This window comes from Lissotriton helveticus, chromosome 1_1 (assembly GCF_964261635.1).
Source record: "Lissotriton helveticus chromosome 1_1, aLisHel1.1, whole genome shotgun sequence".
In the NCBI taxonomy this organism is placed as follows: domain Eukaryota; kingdom Metazoa; phylum Chordata; class Amphibia; order Caudata; family Salamandridae; genus Lissotriton; species Lissotriton helveticus.
In genome coordinates this window covers 1597013852-1597039598 of record NC_136057.1, presented here as the reverse complement: position 1 = coordinate 1597039598, position 25747 = coordinate 1597013852, and the positions used below count along the sequence as shown (strand labels likewise).

General features: G+C 45.9%; 1 protein-coding gene across 1 annotated transcript in view; it reads left to right on the top strand.

Moving 5' to 3' along the window:
* Positions 1 to 25747, top strand: part of AAAS (aladin WD repeat nucleoporin) — a 416285-nt gene that overhangs the window by 205450 nt on the left and 185088 nt on the right. Inside the window, exon 11 of the mRNA XM_078687624.1 lies at positions 20848 to 20908. Within this exon, the coding sequence (XP_078543750.1) occupies positions 20848 to 20908 (61 nt within the window). The remainder of the gene's footprint in view (positions 1 to 20847; positions 20909 to 25747) is intronic.

Below are 25747 nucleotides of genomic sequence, written 5' to 3'. Positions count from 1 at the left end.
TAACGAGCTGCACAAACACAGACACTAAACTGTTATGTATCTGACATAGGATCCAAGTGGAAAGGGTGGCCAGTGCCTCATGCTCATATTTCAGGTGGGATCTCCGTGTGTAGGGCCTTCTTGATGCGATCATGGTGAAGGACGAGTGAGCTAAACCCTAATTTCAGAAGCCATTTGCCAAAGTTCCCCCTGAGCCGGCCTGACAGGCACTGTACCGTGAGGGGGTGTGGGTGACTAGTATCTGGTGCCACTTCAACTGATATCATTCTGCAGGCCATTAAAGTAAAAACAACAATTGATGGACAGAATGCAGAACAATGTCATACATTCACTCCTGTACACAGATCTGGGCCTAAATCCATTGTTTTGTTGTTCACAGTGCCATTCCAGTTTGGACCCAGCCATATGCAAATCAGTCTTGACCCTGTGCCCAATTGGAACAGTCGAGCCCGAACTGATAGGCCAGTTCCTCCCTGGACAGGAAACAAGCATCCTAGTACCGGTTTCGGGGTTTCACCCCTCATCAGCCAGGATAGCTTGACTCCAGTGGCATGGAGAGCACAGGACTCACGTCTTAGCATACCCGTCCCACTCGGGGTGACAAATGCAAAAACAACAGTTGATAGACAGAATGCAGAACAATGTCATACATTCACCCAGTACACAGATCTGGGCCTAAATCCATCGTTTGTTTGCTCACCATGCCATTCCAGTTTGAACCCAGCCATATGCAAAAAGTTAAGTATTCATCACTGGAGAACAAGATTGGGGAATTTACTATGGATGTCTCCTTGCTTCACCTTGACCTGTGGAATGTGGTGCACAGCCGTTACCACATTGAACCCTCCACACATTAATAATCTCATCATTGTTTCTGAAAGAGTCCCATGTTTGTAATGAAGAAAACGTACTTCTCTTTTTCAATTCGGTCGTCATGCCACAGTGCATAGGGTACCGTCACAAGAAAAATCATGTGGATTAACTGTGCCTTTAAAGATCATAGCTCCTTCAAAATAGTGAATGCATAAATAATTATGGCATGAGGAATGTATCAAAATTAAAAGAGCTCTTTCCATTGAATCCTAACATTTTAGATGCCCACTGAATGTATTGTTGCAATGATAAATAATCAATAAGGTCCTTGATTAATATAGAGATTGTAAGACAAGTCTAAATTATATACCAAGAATAAACCTTGACAAGCAGACCATGTGGTGGCATTCGGTGAAGGCTAAAGGGACAAAACTATATGTAACTAGTCGATGTTGATGAAAATATAAACTATGAGAAGAGAAGCCATGATGACTAAGAGGCTTATTATAACTGTTGATGGTTAAATAAAACCGACACAATTGATTGGTAGGGTGTGAGCAGATTCTGTGCTTGGTTTAGGTGTTATAATTGTTTATTATTTATAAACTATAGGTATTTACTAAATGAATGTAATTTTTTATATCAAATTAATCAAACATGCATATATTGTATATTTGTAATACAACAGGGATTCTCTGGTGTTACCTGATTTGGAATGCGGTAAATGTGGTTTTAACTTAAAATCATAAATTGGCTCTGAAAACCTAGATATGCTTACATTATTGGCCTTCCCTATTTTTTAAATGTATATGTAGCACAAGTAGAAGACCTTTTACTACAATAGAATATTTAATATTTCCTAGCTGTGCCCAGACTGATGCCAAGTCATGTAGGGTTCACCATTTTTTTAATATAATAGAAAATTAGACATTCATGGGACATGCTCCACACGGCCCCACAGAATACTATCCTTTCAATAGCCCATTTCAGAGGAGGAGAGGGGCAGGACTCAAAGCCCAATGTTACCTGTGGCAAAGCTGCTGCCCACGCTGCAATTTCGAGCCCCGAGGTGCTTATTTCAGCTTCTTTGGGACCCAGCTGCGCGGGGCGAAGAGCAGGCCCATCTGCGGCCGGCAGAGGCGGGGCTGGGCCAAGTCCCTAGGTCTCCTGGTTCAATGCAAGGCTTAATTGTACTGTTTCTTGCTTATTCAGTTTCTCCTTTGATCTGCTTCACACTTTCAGGTTTTTTGATGCACTCTGCTGATGCACTCTGCTGGTAGCTCATCGCAGTCGAGCTTTGCCCTCTTTAGATCATCCGTATATTCTGTTGTCATGGCTTGTGGCCCAAAATACCATTACCATGGTTAAAAGGAAAACGACTGCTGAGGCATCGGGGCAACATAGCCGTGACCATTGACTCCTTTCTAACTAGGGTAGCAAACGTTATATTGAAGGAGCTAGCCCTGACTGAAAGTAGGCTCTCTTTGGAGACTGAGAAAATCGTACAGGATTTAACTGTAATGGATAACCATGGAGCCGAAGGGGCAACTCCTGGCCTAGTTTTATTACCTGCTGCCATTCCATCTAATGTGGTCTCTAATGTCGAGGCCGCCCTGATAACAGTGGAAGATGACACAGTCCCGGATAGCCCTCCTATTGAGAGGAAGAGGACTGGCTGTAAAAGAGCCCCTTGGATCACTCCACAAAAAAAGTCAATACCACCAGCTAGCATTGATTTGAACAATTCCTAGATACTTTTTTACCCAGGCTAGAATTTGCCCAACACACTAATAGTACCGATACGCCAAAAGCTGGAGGGTATAGAGGCGAGGCTTGACACTCTTTCCTCGTCAGCACCTTGTCAATCGATTGGGATGGAGCCTGCGGGGGAGGGGACTAATTACACTGTTAGGCCCACTACCGCGCGAATGACTGGCACAGGGGCATTACCCGCTGCGATTAGTAGTTTAAACTAGGTGACACTGGTGACACAAAACATTATGCCACCGAAGCAGGGGGTGATTCAAGGGCCCAGGGATACCTGTGCTATTAGCAATTTGGACCCTCTAGAGCAGGCAGCGCAAACTCAAGGGGCAGGACTAGCAAAGGGGAGCTCAACCCATACACTACCTCAAATAGCCCTGCCATGACACAAGCTGGAAGCCAGAGCATCCTAGACCTAACTTCAGAATCAGCACCCCTAGCTGTCATTTTATTGGGGTTTCCACCAATCACGCAATGCTCAAAGGAATCCACACTGACCTTATGCATAAGGTCACTCATTGGCGTGACACTAATGTTATTAATGGTCAACACCTATCTCCTGATATTATTGTGGCCAGAAGAGGGGGTTGGGTGGGATATAGGATGGGGGAAAATATTGCGGGGGATTGTGTCATTGTGAAATTGAGACACCCTGCACACGCCGAAGCGCTCATTGAGTGTCAGTTCAGAAGTTCCATTTCATCCATCAGGATTAACCCCCTTTAGCATTTCTACCCATCCAATCACTTCTTTCAAAACCATCCCTGGCAGCCTGCACCTAGGCCAGCCAAGCCTGCGCTGGGCTTCAATAGCAGATTTGTGCTCCCCCTAGCCAATAGATTCGAAACCTTGATGAGCCCGCAGGGGCTAGCCGGCACCAATTGACTAACACCAGATCAGGCCGTGTCGCAGGGCACAAGGTTCTTGGACCCTGTTGTTAATATATCCGTCCACTTCGCAAGTTAGCTCCTGCGCCCTCACCTAAATCAGCACCTATCTCCCCTGGTCTCCGCTGTATGAAGATATTATCCTGGAATATTGCAGGCCTTAGGTCCAAAAAAGATTATGTGCTATGGCAGAGGTCTGTCTCATGTTGCCGTTTAATTGCCTTACAGGAAACATGAGGTGCTACTGAGAGCTTTTTTTGGACGGTTTCACCTCGTTTTTCAAGTGTGCAATTCCTTCGACAGTGGGTAGAGCCAGGAGGGTCTTCTTCAACTAGTCTCACTGAATTAGTGTGCAAAACCAGGCTGGTAGAGTGTCACTCACCCTATCCGCTAGCAGTGGAGCTTTTGTTCAATAATCATCCCCCCCGTTAGTAGTTAATTTGTATAACTCTTTTACTAAAAGTTTTGAGATCGATCATTTAGTAGCCTCAGAGGAGGGTTCTTGAACACTACGGGGAGAGGAAACACTCTTATTATGAGATCATAATTCTAGGGGATTTTAATACTCATCAATGTGATCTTAATTGTACTTTTACAAAGGGCTATGTGTACTTCTCTCCACTGGCCACACACTTTGAGCACTCCGATTCATGCATTCACATCAAAGGGCTCCTCTCAGCTACCAATGCTCCTATTCCTATCTGTACAGGGAGGGGCTGCTCCAATATTATTGATTTCATAACGCTCTCTGCACTATTAGTTCCTGCAGTCCACAAACTGAGTGTTTCCTGGAGCAGCCACAGTGATCATAACCCCCTTACTCTTACACTGGTCTACTCTTCTGCCTTACATGGAGAAGAGGGTAGGAGCATCCCAAACTCTGGTATTAGTACTAAAGATAAAACAAGTAAGCTGAAGTGGGAGAAGGTAATACCGGAAAGCTTCCTAGATTAAGTGTATGTTGAGTATGCAGCCAAGATCTCACTATGTATGGACACTAATGTGCAGGATAGAGCAGTTTTAGATGCTTTTGACAATCTAACTAAGCAGATAGCTACCTGTTTAAAAACTACGATTAGGACCAAAAGCCAGAAGGAAAAGAAGTGGTTTGACAGTACCTATTCCAAGGCCGATTAAAAATTTACTGTTGGCACTTAAACAAGTTCCAAGAGACGGCTCCTGGGAGGTTAGGAGTCCGGCAGGGGTGCATTTTGGCCCCTCTGTTGTTCACGCTTTATATCAACTAGCTAGGAGACCTTCTCTCACCTATCAGTAAAGATATTTCGAGAGCTGGTTCTAAAATGATCCCTGCATTCCTGTACGCCGACGACATGGTGTTGTTTGCCAGGACTGCTGTAGGCCACCAAAAACGTTTAAATGCTTTTTTAGATTTCATGGACTCACTTGATCTAGCCACTAACTTTTCAAAATCACACACTAAGACAAGAGGTACCCAGAAGGCTGTTGGGTGCAAGTTCTTTTGCAGGGGGGCAGAGCTAGCAAAAGTGTCAACCTTCACTTAGCTAGGGGTGCTGTTTGATGACTGAGGGTCCTGGACTGCACAAAGAACACATAAAAGGAATGTTCTGGCAAGAGCAGCAGGGGCTATCAAGGATTTCACAAAAAGACGGGTGAAAGCTCGTACCCGCCCTGCTTAAGGTGTACAGAGAAAAATGGATGCCTATGGCCACGTACGGGTGTGATATATGGGGTTACAAAGATGTGAGAGACATCCAGGTGGCAGAAAACTAATTCATGCATAGACATCTTGCTGTCCTCCCCAGAACTCTGGCTTTTACCCTGCACGAGGAACTTGGCTTGGGGTACATCTCTGACCTTATTGCTGTTGCTCCCCTACTGCGTTAGCTGAGAATTTGGTCTAGTCCCACCACCACCTAAAACCAGCTTGTCGCGGCTGACTGTACTGCAAAGGAGGGAGCCCTACGTATCCCCTGGTTAAAGTACATTATGGAGCAAATGAAATGGCTAGGCTGTCCTGACCTGTATACCAACCCCTGACCTTTAGGCCCAACAGCTATCACAAATTTTAAACATCTGCTTTTGGCCAGGCAGCAGGGGATAAGGGAGGGAAAGGAATTAGCTAAGCCTACTGTGAGAAAGTATGTCACATTGAGTCTGAGCCCACAGGTACAGACCTATTTGTCGTCGTCACAAATGTGCACCATTGCTTTGTCTTATTCAGATTCCAGCTGAATCTGGTACCCTGGCTACTAGCCTTTCCTAAAGACTGCACTAAGCCTGGTGCCCTAAAACCATGTCCTTGTGACAATTTCTCTGAACAGGACACTTTACATTTTATCTTTTTCTGCGAATTTTACAAACCCCTGCGTAAAAAGTTAAATCTCCTGCTGCTTAGAACCAGACAATTTGTCCAAGTACGGCCCGCATTACTGTACTTACTAATGCTTTCTTCCCCCATGGTATGTTTTGGGGTTGCAAGCTTTTTAACTGGGGCCTTAAGACTTAAGAAGAGGCTATTTATGCAGTAGTTGGGCTGTATCTGTCCAATGGTTTCTGGGAATTACATGTGCTATTTTGTGCCTGTCATAGTGTGATCTTACAGCCCGCCTATCAAATTAACGTCTCACCACTTATTGCACTTTATTTTCTGTATTTTATCGCTACAGCGGCACTCGTCTATTTTTAATAGGGAGTTTTATCCCAATTTGTTTGTCTATTTAACCCTACCTACATTCATCTGAGCTATTAGGTTTATTATTTATTTATTTATTTATTTGTTTCAACAATCTTTATTGCATTTGGTCAACCATACACAGCTGTAATGCGCCTACAACCCTGGGGCCAGCAGCGTCCAACACTAACATGTAATAAAGGAATACACAGCTTGTGTAAGCGATTAGGTTTATTTATATGTACCCATGGAACCTTTTTAAGCTGTTGTATTTTTCTTAATTATGTCTGCTTTTAGTGACCGAATAAAGTATCTTTGACTTGACTTGACTTATTCTTTCAAATAGGGCGACCTCTTTTGGTATGTGCAGTGTGTTGCTCATATGGCACTTGTGCAAGACCCTATACATATTACTGCTCGCCACACCGGTCTTTCTCTAATCTTGGTTATTTCTTCTTCTGCCAATTGATCTGAGGTATGGGCCAAGCACATCCTTCATATTAGAATATGTGGTCAATGTAGACTTACACCTGGGCAGAGAAAGAGGAGTGGGCCTTGGGACATATGTTGTCAGATTGCCTGGAGGTTGTTTGTTGTTGGCTCATTCTCTTATGCTCATATGCTTTGGGAAGAATGCAAGTTGAATCTGGAGGGGAGCTAAGCCTACCTTTGTTCCAGTGAAAGGGAAAAAGAGCTGGCTAGAGCTACCGTAGAGCGGGATACTTGGTTTTGCACAGGACTTTGTTTCCACTGGAGATGTTACTCTCTTGCTCCAACCTGAAAATGATAGTGGCCTGCAACAAATGGCCCTACATTCTGCTAAACTAACATGGATGGTTTCACAGATATGGGTGTACAAGATTAAAGTATGGCTAAGAAACTTCTCTTTTGGCTGGCCAACTGAGAGGTAGCGACCCGGATAATTTCGGGTGATCTGTAAACCCGGGGGAGTGATCGTAACCGGTGCTTCTGAAGTCACTACTGTATTCACAGAGTATTACCGCTCACTATTCAAAATCTTGCCTGATGTTGATCCAGGAAATCACATCACTCCTAATACATAACCTTCCAACGTGGACACTGAGATTGGCAGACTACACCACACTAGAAGTGCCACTAACTGAGAACAAACTCCAAGAGGCAGTAACAACCACGCATTTAGGGAAGACGCTATGTCCTAACAGGCTCCCCATTGAATTATTTTAATGCTTTCCTTCACTGGTCTGTCCTCATCGAACGATGTTTGATACATTTAGACAAACTGGTACATTATTGAACAACCTTAAGCTAGCCACAAATTCATCCTACTTAAACCATGGTGGCCTCCTGACCTTCGTGTATCATACTGCCCGGTCTCCCCGATCAATGTGGAGACTAACATTCTGCTAAGGACCTGACCAACCTGAGGGAAAGAGTGACATTTGCAATTACTCACCTACACCAAAACCACTGTGCACCTGGTAGGACCATGAAACACTACATCAGATGCATGCGTGGTCGATTCCTGGACCATGCCAAGCTCCAGGAACCCTGGTCTTCCTGCCACCCACACATACTCCCCGAAGAGCTCCAAGCATCCAACCCTGGGTGCCGCAACAACTGCTGCTTAGCATCTCTGCAATCAACTGTATTACCTTTCAGCTGGCAGATTTGTCTCCCCACCTGCAATTCGTCACCACCAGTCTCGACAGAGGCCCTCACCACAACCACTGGCCCACTCGCGGCGGTACACTCTACTACCTCCTGCCCAGCGGCCGAGCCCCTGGTAAACAAGCCACTGAAATCTGGGACACCATCTCCACCCTCACTCTGACGTTGTCTTAATCCCGGAGTTACAACATGATACACCGGGACCGCACCAAGAAACATGGAGGCGACATCACCATCAACTACAGAGAAACCATCAGGAGTGCCACCACCAGCACAGACAACACCACACCAATCATGGAACGCTGCAACTTCCAACTCCAAACCAACAGCAGAATGATCCTCAGAGGCACCCTCGCCCACAGACCCCCGGGCTCTTGCCCCAGTTTCTGTAGCGCCATCACCGATTTCATCACCCTGCTCGTCATCGACTCCAAACACTACATCTTCCTCGGCAACCTCAACTTCCACCTCGACGTCCTCAAAGATTCCAACACCACCAACATCCTGGAAAGCCTGAGTACCATTGGCCTCACCCAATTGGTCATCACCCCACCCACAGCGCAGGACACACACTCGACACAATCTTCACGGCCAGCGACAGTCAAGTACAGCCACACCACCATGCTCACCTGGGCCGACCACTCCATCATTCACTTTGCCATCACAGGAGCTGGAACAAAGTGACAGAGACCCAATAGACAGACGTCCTTAACACCACCCAGCTTTTCCTCGCACTCTGTCGAGCAGGCGGTCAAGAACTTCTCTGCCTGGAGCACCCGACAGAGCTGCCTCCATCAAACCCTCCAAGAGCAGTGGATCCACAAAATAGGCTAACTGGTACACACAAACTCAGGATCACAAAACACAGCTGCAAATGTCTGGAGAGACGATGGCACAGGCAAAGACCCCACAGACCGAAGCAACCCTCAAATTAGCCCATAACAACTACCATTAGCGCATAAAAAACACACAAAATACCACGCCCTGGCAGACCGCATCGAAGCCTCCTCCAACCACAGCAAGGAACTCTTCAACATCGTTGGAAAGTACTCCTGCCCATCAGCCACCAAGAACACAAGCCCCCATCCCAGAAACTCTGCGACACCCTAACAGACGACTTCCACAATAAGATATCCACCATCTACAGTAACTTCAAACCCTAACCCACTGACCACTATAGCCTCCTCACGTTGACCAGCTCCACCCATACTCCTCCACTCACTGCTTAGGAATAGCTCACCACACAGAGCACCTCGGCCATCATGAACTACATTCACACCGGAGCTCCCACGGACCCCTGCCCAAGCCACTTCTTCAACTTTGAAGCAAGGAAATCAGCAGTACATTACCTCCATTAACAACGTATCCATCAAGACCACCACCTTCACCGATCAATGGAAACACGCAGAGGTCAGACCCCTCCTCAAGTCACCCTCTGCCGAACTCAAGAACTACCACCCATCGCTCGTCTCCATTTCCCTGCCAAAGTCCTTGTAAAGACAATCAACCGACAGCTCTATGAACACTTGGAGAACAACAGCCTGCTGTATACCTCCCAGACCAGCTTCCGCGGAAACCACAACAGGAGACACAGCGGCCTTGATCCTCCTCAACCTCTCAGCAGCATTCGACACAGGATCTCACCAAACCCTCATCAAGCAACTCCGCCACATTGGTATCCAGGGAGACATCCTCAACTGGATTGCATCCTTTCTTACAGAACAGAATCCACCTTCCTCCCTTCATGTCCAAACCAAGAGTATCATTTGCGGCATCCCTCAAGGTTCATCCCTCAGCCCCACCCTGTTCAACACCTACATGATGCCCCTGGCCAACACCATCCGAACCCATGGCCTCAACATCTTTTCCTACCCAGCTCATATTCTCGCTCTCCCAAGACCCCACCACCATCAGAACCAACTTCCACAACTGCATGACGAGCTTCGCCGACTGGATGAAGACCAGCTGCCTGAAGCTCAAAACTGACAAGACTGAGGTGCTGATTTTTGGAAACAAACCTCCCTCTGGAGCTACACCTGTTGGAAGGACGAACTCAGACCCACACTGACAGACCATGCCCGCAGCCTTGGTATCATACTGGACAACAAACTCACCATGAAGCACCAGATCATCCCAGTCTCCTCTGTCTGCTTCCACACACTGCGCATCCTCAGAAAGATGTTGAGATGGCTACCTGTCGAAACCAAGAAAACCATCACCCAAGCCCTAGTCATCAGCCGACTATACTATGGCAAGGCATTCTACGCAGGAATAACCTCTCAGCTCCTAAAGAGACTCTAGACGATTCAGAACTCAGCAACCAAACTCATCCTCAACCTTCCCAAACGGACCCTTATCGCCCCCACCTCAGGTACCTCCAATGGCTTTTTGTCAAGAAAAGATGCCAATCAAGATGCTGACACACGCCTACAAGTCCCTCTACTACCAGGGACCAGCATACATCAGTCACCGCCTGAACTACCACCAACCGTCCTGAAACCTATGCTCCACATCCCTTGCCCTGGCTAACACTCCCCGCATCCACCAAAACTTCAATGGAGGACTCTCCTTCTTATACCTCACTGCCAAGTCCTGGAACAGCCTTCCCTTCCACCTTCGAACAGCAGCCTCTATCACGGAATTTAGAAAGGGACTCAAGACCTGGCTCTGCGACTGACTGCAACAGGATCATAGTGCCTGGATACTCTCACTGGTGACTAAACACGCTTTACAAATCTCAGTTGATTAACTGATTGAGATGGTTTCTGCTCACTTTCATGAATTTTGTGGTTCCTGTGCGCTGACTTTCATAAATTTTGAAAAGCCTTCGCCAACCTTGGATTACGTTTTCTCCATCATGTGCTACAAAAAAAATCATTTTGGGCACAGTTTCTGATTGTGTTATATTAATGTGCTCTACAACAACCAACAGGCCAAATTTAGAGTCAACATTGTACTGTCTCCCCCTTTCCCATAAGAAGAGACACCAGACAGGATTTTCCTCTCTCCCCTCTTTTATTGGCGCTGGCAGTGGAGCCACTAGCGCTTGGATCCAGTGCAATACAGGGCTTCCATTGAGAAGGTGACATAGAGGATCACGTATACTTATATGCAGAAGATATGTTTCTCTTTATGTGCTACCCTCAGTGGACCAAGTGGTGATTGATGCAAATTCTGGAGTTGTATGGGAAGGCATCTGGACTACAGGTGAAGTGGGTCAAATCGACCTTTGTCCCAATTCACAGAAATGATGCTGCAATGAACGGTGAAGACCAAACTGACTATTGGGACTGCTGATTTCTATCTCGGTATCCATATCACCCTGGAGGCAAATGGAGTGGGCAGCTTAATATAACACTCTGGTGTGAGGGGGTAAGTAGGGATATTGAAGATTGGAACAGACTGCTGATCACCATTCTGAGCATGGTAGCATTATACAAAATGATACTGCTCTAGAAAACTCAGTTTTATTCAAAACCACATATATAAGATCCTGACATTTCTGCAACTGGTGTAAGCCAACACACATGGTTTTCTTGCTTTCAATCAGTGCACACTGTAGGAATATGATGAGTGGCTTGAAATGGCTGAGGGTGTAGAAATACTGAGGTTGTGTGTCCCCTGTTCCCAGGCCATTGATTCCCATGACCAAAGTTGGGATGTAGTTTTGCCGCAGAGACATTCGCTGGACTCCAGACTTTTCAAGCCAAGAGAAAACGGGCACCCTTAGTTCAAAATGCTAAAAACTACGGTTACTATGGAAACACTAAATAAAGGTGGGCTATGGGCTCCCCGATAAATCAAGAACAGTGGTGCATCATCACTCAGCCACTGTCCTCTGTGTTATGAAGACCCGTTGACCTTGCACCCAAATTAATAATCCTGGGACTGATGGAGGACCTTAGGGGTTCTTTAGGGGAGATTTCATTAGTGGGAATTGGTGCACTCCTGGCAAGAAGGACATCACCAAACTCTGGATGTCCAGGACAACCCATTACAGTATCAGCCTCTGAAAGGCATTGAAAGATGCTCCCAAATGGAGGAGCAAATTTGTTGTTGCAGATGGAAAATGGTATTCATTATAAATATGTACACATAAATGTCTGTGCAGGCATGCCGACTCCTATCCGAAGAAAATTTTGTAGCTTACATTTTGAAGATGTACAATACATGTTGACTATTGTGCCTACTTACTTTCTATATTTTCTTTATTACCAATGACGGCTGTTTTCAATCTTCTGTAATGCCTAACCTAAGGATTTAAGGTTGAGCCCTGGGTTAAAATAAAATTCAGGGTAATTGTAAAGGCTGTTGTGATTTGCATAAATCATGGTACACACGTACTACCAAATATGAGTACCAAATCTGTGTTTATTCGTTTCCAGGGTGGTCCCTGCTCTTGCTGTACAGGAACTAAAGTCTTGACGTTGTTACCAGTTCCTCCCTGGCCCTACCGGAGGCGGTTGCACAGTAGTCGACCCCGAGCTTTCCATCATATCCTGGTGAGGGGGCCACTAGGGCCCAAATGGAGGTGTATTTTCAGGCTTTGCAAGCCTTTTTTGGGTCCGCGCCTCTCCCTAGAGCACCTTCAGGCCCCAAAGAGGTGGAAGGGACTCTGATCGGAAGTTCACCGGCGGGTTCGCCCTCGGTGCCAATCAAGGACCCTAACTCCGTAACTGGAGCCGCTACGATGTCAGGACACAGCCCGGTGCGGCTTCCTGCTATGACGTTGTTGGCATCCGCAGCAGGTGACTTGTCACCGCCTCGACGCTCTGCCACACCGACGACACCCTTGGTGGTGGACATTGGTGCGGCGTCGTCTCGACCCCGTCTGGTGCCGGATACACCCATAGTGGTGGCTGTCGATACGACGCCTACTCGACTTTGTCGGAGATGCCTTTTTTTGCCACTGTACTTCTGCTCCATGTCCTCTACGAATTGAGGATGACATGGTTACTATTTCCCCAGTGTTGCAGGACGAGCCCGCAGATATTGTTAATAGTGAACGTTTGGGTGCTCTCTGCCAGCCACAGGCAGGAGGCAGGAGGTTTTTGGTGGGGACGCCAGTCTTCAAATGTCCCCTACATATGATTTACTTACTTACTTTCACCCCTAGACTAGCAACAGAGGCTAGTGCGGCTTTTGCTGGGGTCATTAAACGGGCTGCTGACATTTTAAAGCTGCAGCTTCCTATGGTGATTCTGTCCTCCGATCCCTTATTGGATTTCCTCCATCAAGGGGGCATTGGGGTCGAGCCAGTCGCTATACTGTATTCTTTTGAGGATATGGGCCAAACCAAGGTCAGGTGTCTCTGTTGAGCCTGCTCTTGCACACCGTCATCAACCTCCTCAAGATGACTCTCTTTGTCTTTCTCAGCACCCTAAGGCTGGAGGGCTTGTTGTGCAGGCAGCTTCGGCTTTGTTGAATTTTGAAGCAGTTCCCTTGCTTCCACCAAGCAGGAAGTCTCGGTAGTTGGAGACTGGTGGCTGAAATTTGTTTGCATCTACTAGTTTGCATATACAAGTTCGTCCTGTGTATGTGGAAGGGTTTCTTTTGCCCATGGGATTCTGTCGACTGATTATATCCTTCTCTTGCAGAAGAAGTTAGAGCTGAACTTTGTCAGCTGGTGCAAGATGGTTGTAAACTGGCTAAGTTCACTATCAAGTCGGCGATGGACACTATGAATTCCATAAGTAAGGCTATGGCTAGCTCAGTAGCTCTCAGGAGGCACGCTTGGCTGTGGGATTCTAGTTTCCCTGTGAATGTTCGGGGGCGTCTAAGAGACTTACCTTTTGATGGCCTCAATTTTTTCGATAGCCATACTAATTCTGCAATCCAGCGCCTCATGGCTAGAAACTTGTAATTCGACCTCTCTAGGTATTGTTTAATTTGTTCTATGATGTGCACAGCTTTGGTCTCTGTGTTATGGTTTTCATTGGATTAGTAGTGTTGAAGTATAAGCACTACTTCTGACTTACATTACTGTCCAGGTTTGAGTTTTTAATTCCCGGACAGTGTTTGAAGCTGGGAAGCTGGTTTGTTTCTTTTCCATTAAATCTCTGATAAAGAGCTAGACTCAAGAGACTATATCCCTTTTATGGGGCTATGACTTACTCTATGTGTAGGACTGGTTTGCTGTTGTATAGTTCTTCAGGAATATTACGTTAGTAGTGTACTTCATCACTGTACACTCTTTCTGTTATACCGCTGTGTCCTCCTCGGACTGCGCGTTATGTTCTTTTGAGAATTATTGGAGTGAGCTAAGAGCTCTATTTTCTAATCGTGATAGCCTTTCACAAGGTTCTGTTGCACTTTAACGCATCTGTTTTTTCCAAATTAATGGCTTCAGTGTGTTATGGTTCGCTTCCTTAGTGTCCTAAGTATTTCCTTGAGTGCACCAGAGCTTTGAAGAGGTTGAGCAAGTTGGATTGTTGCTCTAGTTCAAAATATACATTTAGTATTTTCGGATGCTATTTGCTTGTACGTTCTTCCTTTAGAGTAAGACTAGTGTCTAGTATAAACATGATTTGAATACTCTAATACAGTGCAATACCTACGTTGTGGTGCGGTATACCTATCCATGCTCCAGGCTGTGGTGGGCTATTTTGGCAGTCAACTGTTGCGTTTAGGCCACCTTGTCCCAAGTTATCATAATTGGTGCATCACCCACCTAGTGAACATTCTTGCTATCTGTAGTTCTGTCTGGTCTACATTCCCGATCTTCTGGAGGGCATGTACTTCTCCGGATTGACAGACCACATTTTCTTCTGACTTATCACCTATAGTGTTGTGGTGGTGGCGCGCCCCCCCCCCACCCCTTTTTTCTTGGGGCGGTGTGATTTTTACCAAATATACCATTTCATAGATGTTATGTATGCTAATATAAAGAGTATACATATTTCTACATGCTGCTGTTTCTAATTTTGTCATGTATCGCAGGTGTTGTATGTGTCTGTTGTTTACAGGCTGTACTTCTATTTGAACTGCGCCCTATGTGCACCTCTTTTTACTATGTTATTTATTTATTTATTTCTCCCACCAAAAAGCAAAGAATAGAACAGAAGGTTCTTTTTTTGCTTGCCCTTGTAAAGTTATGTTCCGTCCTTCCAACCTTGATACTTTAGTGGGCAAGTTTCATATGTCCCTGCATTTTGCAGTATTTCTTGGCCAATAAAATTCGTTGAATGCATGGGCTAATTGGGGTATCTGATGATACACTTCTGTATAAGATTCAAAGCATATGTGCTGTAGGTATTTTGGCTTGCATACTCCTGCATTTAGGGCTGGAACAGGATGTTGCAAATAGTTTTACTTCAAAGGAGTAAATGTGTGTGTGTGTGTGTGTGTGTGTGTGTATATGTGTATATATATATATATATATATATATATATATATATATATATATATATACATACATACATACATACATACATACACACACACACATACACACACATACATGCATACATACATACATACATGCATACATCCTTTGTGTAATTGAATGCTTGTAGATGCTACAATTGTCCACAACATTTTAATCATGCCAAAGGGGTGGTGGTCATATTTCCTTCGGGAAATTAGTTCTGAAGGTCCTCTTAGATTTCCTGTCAGACATCTCTTCTTTTATGTTTCTTATTGTCAGAAACAACAGATATTCTGTCTCCTTCATGCATTTGACCCCTTTTGGTCATCCACTCTTCTTTCTCCTTTTTGAAGGTAAAGGGGTCATGTCTGTCTTCTGCTAGACAACTCTTTAAGCTTTTTAACTCCTTCTCTTTAAGGACGGATTTTCTCGGGCCTGTACAGTTACTTTTATTTATATGCTCCATACGGTGATCATACGTTCTATTAAGAGCCAAGCTCTTGTTTTACTATCCCACATGTTCTTAGTCAGCCTTCAGTTGACCGCCTAGTTTTCCTTGAGTACTTTTGTGGCATTAGTTTGCAGATCCTCCTCCAGTGGGGTATAGCTGTGGTATCTAATTCTTAGTTAAGACATCTACGGCTAGATGTCTCTATCAGATGGAAAAGTTACTTTCATTTGGTAACACTATATTTGGTAGAGACATAGTCTAGCTGCAGATTCCTTAATGCCAACCCTTCCTCCCCGCTATGCCACGGTCTTTTGAGGTGAGGGTTTACCCTTTCAATGCTGGGCTTATATGCCAGTGATCACTATCTATGTTGGTCTCAACAGACTCCTTGACCTGGTCACTTCCCTTTGTTGAAAGATTGTGTTTACCATCCTTTTTGTAATGTGGGTGGCTATTGAAGTATGTGTGCACTTCTTTGCACCTTGGGTTCTTTCACCAGTTTCGCTTCGTTCTATGCCAAGTTTCTTGGTAGCATTACACCTTGACACTGGTACTGTCAATACATCATGTAATTGTGTGTATTCATTAACAGTTTAGTGCTGTTGTTGTAGATTCTGTTGAACTATTACTGTATCATTCATTTCCATTCTGGATTGGTTCATAAAAGGTATGGTCTCCCCCCCCTTATATGGGCTATTCACTAGGGCGCCAAGTTTCATATGGCCCTGTGTTACAATTTGTTTCTTATTATTGAAACCTATATCTGGTATTTTCATACCAGTTGTTTTGTAATTTAATTGTTGTTTCAAACATTTTTGATGTTTTTTAGCACACTGTTTCCACTTTCAGTTTTAGTAGTGGCTCCGTGTTCTGGCGTCAAAAAGTGTCACTTTAGAAAACTGAAGTCCGCGTGCCAGAGGGGGTTGTAGGACACCACTGACGTCATATCTGTGGACGACGTCGCTACGGAGCTGTAAGACGCCATTCCCCGGCACGCAGAGGTACTGCTGAAAAATCTCCGGATCCAGATTGGCACCTGGGGGAATTTCTAAATTAAGGAATTTGCGGCTAGACTATGGGCCCAATGTATCAAGCCTTTTACCGGTCGCAAATGGGCCCGTTTGCGATTGGTAAAAAGCCCTTTGGGATGTATCAACCCAAAAGGCATTCGCAAAATAGGGAATCACAATTTTTGCGATTAGCTATTTTGCGAATGCATTTATTGAATCTCAATTTGCGACCCCCTAAATGGAATGCAGGAAGCATTTAAAAATTGCGACCTTGCATAAGGAATCACAAATTACCACCAACATCAAATTGGTGGTAATTTGCAAATCCTTAGAAAAATGCACCAAATTGCATTTTTTCCAAGTGCCATGTTGAGCATACACATGCCCTTAGGGCATGTGTTTCCACCACACCTGCACTCATGACATTTTTGAGGGTGCCTCAGAGTGGCCTTTTGGCCTCCTTGCACCCTTGAATTGTATTCACAATTTGCAAATACCTTCCCATTCATTCCTATGAGCCTGTAGGCCCATAGGAATGAATGGGAAGACATTCCTTAATAGCGAATCGCAAATTGCGATTCGTTATTGAGGAATATGTGGGAATCGCTATTCATTTTGCGAAACCTACATACATTGCATTTTGCGATTCTATAATAGTGAATCGGTAAAATTCGCTATTATAGACTTGCAAAATGCAATGTTGATACATCTGGCACTCGCTCTCTACCAGATATAGCGTTACCGAAGGTAAGTAACATTTCCTTGTAGCTTTATTGTGCATTTGGACAGTTAATGAAGTTTGCAAGGCTCTGCTTGCACATCAGTGCACAAGCAATGAGAAGCATTAATGCTTGGGTTCTGAATTCAGGCTTGATACTTAGCTGGTTTAGGCCACACCCAAGGTGAACATTGTTCCTCCGTACACTTTCTTCTTAGGCCTAGGCTCCGAGTGTTGCAGGACTTTCAACACATTTCTGTCACCACTAGAACTCCTGATACCATGAGGTGCAGTATTTGTGTGTGAAGTCTCATGTCACTATTCTTAGTAGTCCACTGAGGAATGATGGGTTATTCTGGAAATTAGTGCTTTGACATGCCATTCCTGGGCATACTGTCAAGTTCTCACTGCTGAATGTAAAATAGGAAATTCCAGGGGGTGCAATAATTTTCCATTCACAATTACTTCTCATCTTCATCTGATTAAATCAGGATTTCAGAGAAATAGATTAGAACCTTTGAGTATTAAAATTGATATTCCTTGCTGTGTACCTAGAAAGTAAAAATAGATGCCAAGTTGGAGAAGAAGCTGATTATCTGTACCTATGTTTCTTAGACATTGATATAATCTTTCAGGTTACATTTATCCCTTCAAATCCCCCCTACAGGATAAACGGATTCCATAAAGCTAGTTCTTTTTTTCTTAAGGAAGCTGAAAATTTACCAAAAGACATCATATTACACAATTTAACATTCTGCAAAACATACCTAGTGAAACCAAACCCAGTGTCTTATGCCCCTGTTGCTCCAAAACCGTGACCGTGTGTCTAAACCAGAGTAAATGAATGAATCTTTATTGCATGATTACTTAAAATCTTATACAAAATGATAGCACAAAAGCACAATAGATATGAAAGCTAAAAGATAGTTAAGCTATGCCATAGAATTGTGTGATATAAAATGTAAAAATTGTTGTTACGTTTATCGCCAGGCGAAACTAACAACCTCCTCGGGTACACGGTCGAATGTGATTTATATTTCATGTGAGGTGAGAACGCTTGCGCAAAGCCCAAACTATGAGGTGCACGAGCATGCAGTGTTAGAACGTGCAAACATGCACAAGGTTAAGATTTACAGAGCAGGTGTCAATTATTGGTTTGACCAATAAAAAGTGCTGCTCTACCAGGCTTAATAAAAAACTAATGGTAAAATTGCCAATTCCATGCTCAGTAGAGTGTCTGTCTGTTTGGCGCGTGGTTGTACAGAATGCCCCAACAACCGTTTATGTAGGGTTGCTAGATCGAAACAGAACTGTGTGCTGGCCCCTAGAGTGGTAAGACCTTTATCCGTGCAGGTGTGTGCCAGTGCGCGCCCTGTGCGGTGTTGGACTTATTTGGTGAGAAAGGGCCTCGCCAAAGGTAGTTTGGGGAGCTTGATAGAAATTATCAACCATGTGCGGGCCCTTAAGGGTAATCCACCCTTCATGCCGGCCACTGTACACCTGGGGTCTCAGAAGTGCATTGTGCGTAGCTAAGGTTGTCGTAACCAGTTTGTGTAGGGTGCACCTCCATTTGATGGACCCATGGCCATTAGTGGGCTGTGGCTTGTGAGTTATGGGCTTTTGTCTCCGTTGCTTAGGTAGTTTCTAGGGTCCTTGCTGATTCTGTGTGGAACTTGCCAATTCGTGCGAGAGCCGTCTGCTCCGTGATGGTAAAAATAAGTCTTACAGCCTCTTTGCACGTTCTCACGCCATTTTGCAAGAAAAGAGATCTTAGATATTGTCGTCTTTGACCCTGCAACACTGGGCAACAGCAAATGATGTGCTCTGCTGATTCTGTATGGTAGTGACACAGGCGACATCCCTTGTTCCCAGGTACACTGTTTCCAATGGGTCCTGTAGTCTTGAATTGGCAATGTGAGGAGCCTAGTTTTCAATATGTTCTGTGGGGCTGTCCTACCCAGCCTTGCTTTCAAATAAGGTTGACTTACTGTGATATTGTATGACTGGACAAAGCCCTCAGCGCCAGGGATGTAACTGATTCGTTAAAGATACTGTAGCCTTGAGATACATTTGCCCTGTTTCTTTAACAGGCCTTTCAGGCTGGCCATTGTGAGCGGTGTGTCGGTTATAGTCTCTGGTGGCCAGCTCATGGTCTCATTAGCCTTTAGGAGGTACCTGGTCCAAGCACTGCTGTTGTCCTGTAAGACTACTTTTAGTGCTACTCTAATTGTATCAGGGTCCGCCTGGTCACCCTGTGGTGCAGTTTGATGATGCCTTTTTTACATTCAATGTCCATCGCTGGAATATTGAACTCCAACTGAATCAGTGTGAGCCTGGTTGAATACCTTTCGGTATGCCTTTATGTGTAGTCGCTCCATTTTCTCGGTTAGTTGGCCCGGGAAAACAAGGTGGCCATAGCTCAGCGTAGGTATCAGTTTAGCTTGCATGACCCGTCGGATACCCTCTACAGAGTGACTTAGGAGCATATAGTTTAATTTACATAGCCTGTATGTGACCTTGGCCGCCTTTGCTTTAACCGCCTTAGCCTCCAAGTTGGACCTCCCATTATCTGTACATAGTATTCCCTAGTAGTTATAATTGTTGGTAGTGGTGAGCCTTAATGGTCCCAGATGCCATTCTAGCAGGTGCTTTTTGGGTTTGTGACCGAAGACCAGGACCTTCGTTTTTGAGGCGTTGGCGTGGAGTATGTTATCCATATTGTACAAATGTAGTGCCTCCAGTGCCCTTTTCATGCCGATTCTAGTATGGTCTAATACCAGATCGTCGGCATATTGCATAATAGGGAGTCTCAGATGGTTTATTTTTAGTGGAAAGATGTTGGCTTTCAATAGCGCCTCGCCCACGTCCGCGGTATATAAAGTAAACAAGGTGGGAGCAGTCACGCAACCCTGTTTTAACCCTTTGTTGGTGTATATCTTGCCATCACGTGAGTCTACGAGAGCTTGGTGCGAACCCATGTGCCTGTGTGGAGCATCATTGTGGCTGCCAAGAGCTTTCTCTGGATGCCCCATTTTGCACGCTTGGCCCAGAGAATGTGACGGTCAACACCTTCAAAGGCTGCACTGTAGTCAACGAAGCAGGTATGGAACGGTGGAGAGACAGCTAAACCAGAGTGGCTATGCTGAACCTTCAGTGAGACAGAGAAACATAATCGTAATTACGTAACAGAAGAGCAAAGCTAGTAAGCAGATGTTGATCGGCTACTTCATAAACCTCAATCTGGCTCAGTGGACTAATTCATCTAGTGCAGGGATCTATGTTTGACTGTGTTGGACCCACTGAACGCAGATTCAAATCCAAGCGGGTCGAGTCAGCCTTTCATCTTACCACGGTCAACAGATGGAGTACTGTTGATTTCGATAGCAATAAACATCTATTATTAGATGCTTGGGGTACCTTGGGTGAACGTGTGGTTTAAAAATACACATGCAATGTAATAAGTATTTGGAACATGTCTTTCTGATCCGGAAAATATTTGGAACATGTCTTCCTAATCGTGCCTTTTCTTTTGCAGGGTCTGGGAGGCACAAACATGGACTTGTGAACGGTGGCCTACTCTAAAAGGACGCTGTCAAGTGAGTTTCTTGGCAATCTTTAAGAGCATCAGTGCTATTGGAAACATGCATAAAGAACAGGGTTTATAAATACTGATACTAGTAGTAGATCTGTTGACCAAGATGTGTTATTTTATAACGGTACAAGGCATCCCCAGTGGTCCTCAGGTGGCAAAATTATTTATACAGCATATTTTGTAATTACATAGTTTACTTTCACACGTTGTCTCAGATAGAGGAGTCTGGTAATCTCTAGCTTTTTAACTGTTTTTTGGAAACAAATCTGCATACCCTAGGGTTCTCCTCTGACTACCATCCAGAATCAGTTGAGCAAATGAAAAGTGTAAACCAGGATATCGGACGGTACTTGCTGCGTTACATCACCAAATTAGAGAATTGGGTGGAGTCCATGTAGTCTGCAGAATTCGTTGTCATATTGCCACTAGCTTATCAACAGGTTTATTTCCCTCTGTTTACTCTTTATGGGTTTCGTCTGTGCTCCATGCCATTACAGAGTAAAGAAACAACCGAGAACCCTGCTATAAATGAATTATCAACTTAAATATGAGGTTAGATGGCAGTCATAAATTGTTACCCCACTGCATAGAACCCTTCCTATCCCATAGATGTTAGCAAGACTGCTGTTTGTTTACGTTTGCCTACATCTATGAAAATACATCCTATGTTGCGTGTCTCTCTCATTAAACCTGTCAAGGCACATTTTCCACCAACTTCCCTCACCTGCACTTGTCGAGGAACCCCCAAAATATGAGGTTCGGGCCATCTTGAATGTTTGCTATAGGCATGGTAAACTGTTTTACCTGATAACTGGGAAGGATTTGGCCTCCACTAAAGAACCTGAGAATCAGCTTTTATGTGTTCCTCTATGACTTCATCAGCTCCACATGATTACCAAACAAACCTGACCTTGAGAAGGGGCCTGGGGCATGTGGAGAGGGAGGTAATGTTAGGAATCGCCCTACAAGAGGCAATAATAGACAATAATAGACAAATCAGTGGTTTGCTCTCTGTAGCACTTAGTATTGTGTCTTTTCCAGCCCCTATTTCTGTTTGGTCAGGCTTAGGTTGAGGCATCGGATATTCCGCCTTACACTGCCTTCTGCGTCTTCCACCCGCGCAGCTAGTTCCTGTGTCACTACTGTGAGTTTGATGACATTTTGTTGGAGTGACGTTACTGTGTCTTCCATGGTCGACACCCTAGTTTCATCCTCAGTGATGCGGTTTACTGCCTTTCTAAGGTCTTGTCTGCGAAATGAGACCTCTGAGCCGACATTCCGATTTTGGCATGCAGCATGTCTCTGTATTGTAATATCGTGGCGAGCAGGGCGGCATTGTCGGGGATGGGCCCTCATCATCGGCACCGCTAACCCCAACAATGGCGGTGGTGTACTGACCCAGTGTACTCTGGTTCGTAGAGGGGACCTAGGATTTATCTTTTGTCAAGGTGGCAAGGAGGATGCTCCACAGGCCGAGCACTGCCTTCACTTAATGTCTCTGCAGATATGGCCGCTTCGCAACTGCCACTGGCCACTCCACCTGCCACTCAACGGAGATCAGGGAGAGACACCGTGTGCTGGGCCTCACGGAATTGGTTGGTCCTGGGTTGCAAGCTGCACCAGGCCTAGCTCGGCCGCTTCTGCCACCCAGGGACCAACCGCAGAATGGACCCCCTAAGGGAATGTCACTCGCCGGATCCACAGTGCCCTGCCCACGTCACGACCACTCTGTCCCACTGACTGGGTCGCACTCTAGCCGGTATATATAGAGGGCCTGGGCCGCCCCGGACCAGGACACCGCCCAACACGGCCCCATGACACTTGTCCAGGCCACGACCCTGACCGTCAGGGACTTCAGTCCGGTCTGTTGCCACGGGGGCGGGGGTTTTGAGGGCCCCTCCCACACTGTGCGCTGCGTACTTTGTTCCCACACTGCTAGCCTACCTCACCTGGTTCATATGTACGATGTTCCTGTGAGGCACCAGACCCCAGCCTGTGCTTTCGGAGTATAGAGCCACTCACCCGGACCCCAGGGGTCATCCTCGCAGCTTGGAAAATGCCACCGGCAAGTGAACCCACCCACTGTCAGCAAATGTCCTTCAGGGCACGCCTAGGCCTCCGCGGGGTGGGCCGTCCTGCAGCGGCTCGACTGCAGTAGGTTGGATCCTTAAGCGTAGACTGCGCCACACATCTGCTCCGACTTACTATGCTGCCCAGGGGACCCCGGTCCACAACCGTGTGGAAGCCCCCACAGAGTCATGCAGATCAAGGCCATCCCTCGTCCCCTGCCGAGACGCGGGCAGGGCCAGCATTGGAGCTCTGTGTGGCACGGAGTCCAGACTGAGGCGGTTCTCCTCTGGGGTTGGGTGCCCGCTCGCCGAACCACACCGCCCAGCCAACACCTGCTCGCCTCCGGATGTACCCTCACTGGTCCGAATATCACCCAGCCCGCCCGGAGGAGAGATTAGTCGGATGTTACCTGATTTAGGGCTCGGTGGGCTGGACCTCGCCTTGGAAGCACCCGCTATGATGGCTCACCAAGCCACACCCCCCCCACGCAGAAAGCTGCTTCGATTAAAAAGACACAGTACTTCTGTAAGTTTTTAGTTACAAACTATAGACATTCAAAATGTATTGATTTTGACCTCAGTATATAGAGACCAATATTTTTGGTCCTCCTTGAGTGCTTAACGTGTCACTGTGCACAGTAAATCCTGTGCAGGACATAAGATTGTGTTAAAGAACACCAGCAAAGCAATTACAGAAGAAACTAAAAGTAGCTACTTCATAGAATCCCTCCGTTGGAAACCCAGATTGTGACATCATTAATGATAATAGGTGTGTACGTTCTGTAGTAGAGCAACTGCAAAGGGGTGTGGGCTTTGTGATTGCGCACTTCGTGTTGGAAGTGTATGTCTTATGATGATGATGTTGCAGTATTAACCACTTGAGCAAGGCTGCAGACGTGGACCATTTGTAGGGCTATATAAGTATGTTAGGTTATATGCATTTGTATGGTGCACATATCACTTGGTAGGTATCCTGGTGCCTTAAGTAGGGCGGCTGCCCTGACTGAGGCCTGTTGGATTAGCCATGTTTTTAGGCTCTGGCAGAATTCTATGATGGAGCTGGTGACTCTCCTGTGGAAGTGGAGGTTGTACCAGGTTTTGGGTGCCAGGTATGAAAAGGCTCAGCCACCGGCTCTGGCTCTTTGGATGTGTGAGACGTGGGAGAGCAGGATGCCGGCAAGTGGACGTACCTGGACGGTGTGTGGAAGTTGATGAGGCAGTTCAGGTGTGTTGGATCTTGCTTGTGTAGTGCTTTGTATTTGTGTGTGTGTAAGGATCTTGAAGAGGGCACTTGTGAGAAGTTGGCCTGGTATATGCACTCCTATAATTAAAGTGGGCACCTTCCACCAGTCCAAACAACTCTTATGGTGATTTAAGAGGTCAAAGATAACCCTCGAAAGCTATCCAAGTGGTAGCTGTGGAGATCAGCCTTCAGGCTTAGTCTTGAAGGAATGTTAAGCAGCTTGTTATACCAGAATGCAACCTTATAGTATTGACTAAATGAAAGGAGAACCACATAGTTATAAAAATATGTATTTATTGATATAACACGATCTAGTACGACACAGTTTCTCCTGCACAGAGATAATCACAAAGCTAAGCACACAATACCTAAGCACAGAAATGACAGTAAATAGCACTAATACACAGTGGGCCCCGGGGGGGACCAAACCATATACTAAATAAGTGGAATAAGAACCTCGATTTGAGTCAAGACAGTGTTGAGAGGACGTAGAATCACTGGGACCCCAAGGAACAAGGTAGGGACCTCACGGAGGACGGTGCAGTGTGGGAACACAACTGTGTGCTCTGTACAATTCTATGGGAAAGTCGCGGTTGAAGTTTTAAAGTTTAAGGACCCTTCCCAGTAGACTTCGAAGAAACCCCATGGAAGATAGGAGGTTGGAGAGCCACCCCACCCACAGATACTGAGGTACCCAAGTTACCTATCCCAGGGAAGCCAGGTGCATAGGTCTGAATTGGCGTTGGAAACTGCAGTCAAACCCAATGGAGGACTTTGAAGAAGAGCCGCTGCTGGAAGGAAGAAAAGTGTCAGTTGGAATCCAAAGCAGGATTCTTGTCGAGGAGTACCTGAAAGCAGAGGGGACAGAGTCTGGGTCACTTCGGAGTGACCAGGGGCACGGTAGACAAATGGCCACCGATGTCGGGTGCTTCAGGTTGATTGATGGAGTCCATGACTCTGCAGCTGTGGAGACCAGGAGATGTCGAGGACGACCAGGAGCCGGATGCGAGCTGTAGCACGAAGGATGTTGAGCGCTGAGGGGTCGGTGTCTGGTGGGAGCACCAACAAGACTTGGCAATGGCAACTCACGCAGAAGGTCATGGCAGTGTACGATTCGGAACAGCAAGGCCCAGGATACTCACCACACACAGGGGAGTCGGAGTAGGCCCCAAGCAAGCAGGGGAGCCCAGGGAAAGCAAAGTTGACCCTCAACTGGACTCAGGCCGAAGGGACAGGAGTCGCGAGAGGAACTCGAGCGATTTCACCAAACAACAGCCCACTGAGCACTCCTTGCGAGGAGGTCGTAGTTCTTGGTAGGAATTGCAGCCCTCCCAAGGGATTCTGACCTCAATCTTGGTGAGAGGTTAGCTCGTAGCTCGAGGGACATTGAAACCCTCCTCCTGTGTTGCTGAAGCTTTCAGAGTCCTCAGGAGCTCAGGACCAGCAGACCGGTCAGCAGTTTTGCTTTGCCTGCGAATGCAGGGAAGTGACTCCTTAACTTAAAGGGAGATTCTTTGGTTGTCCTTGATGC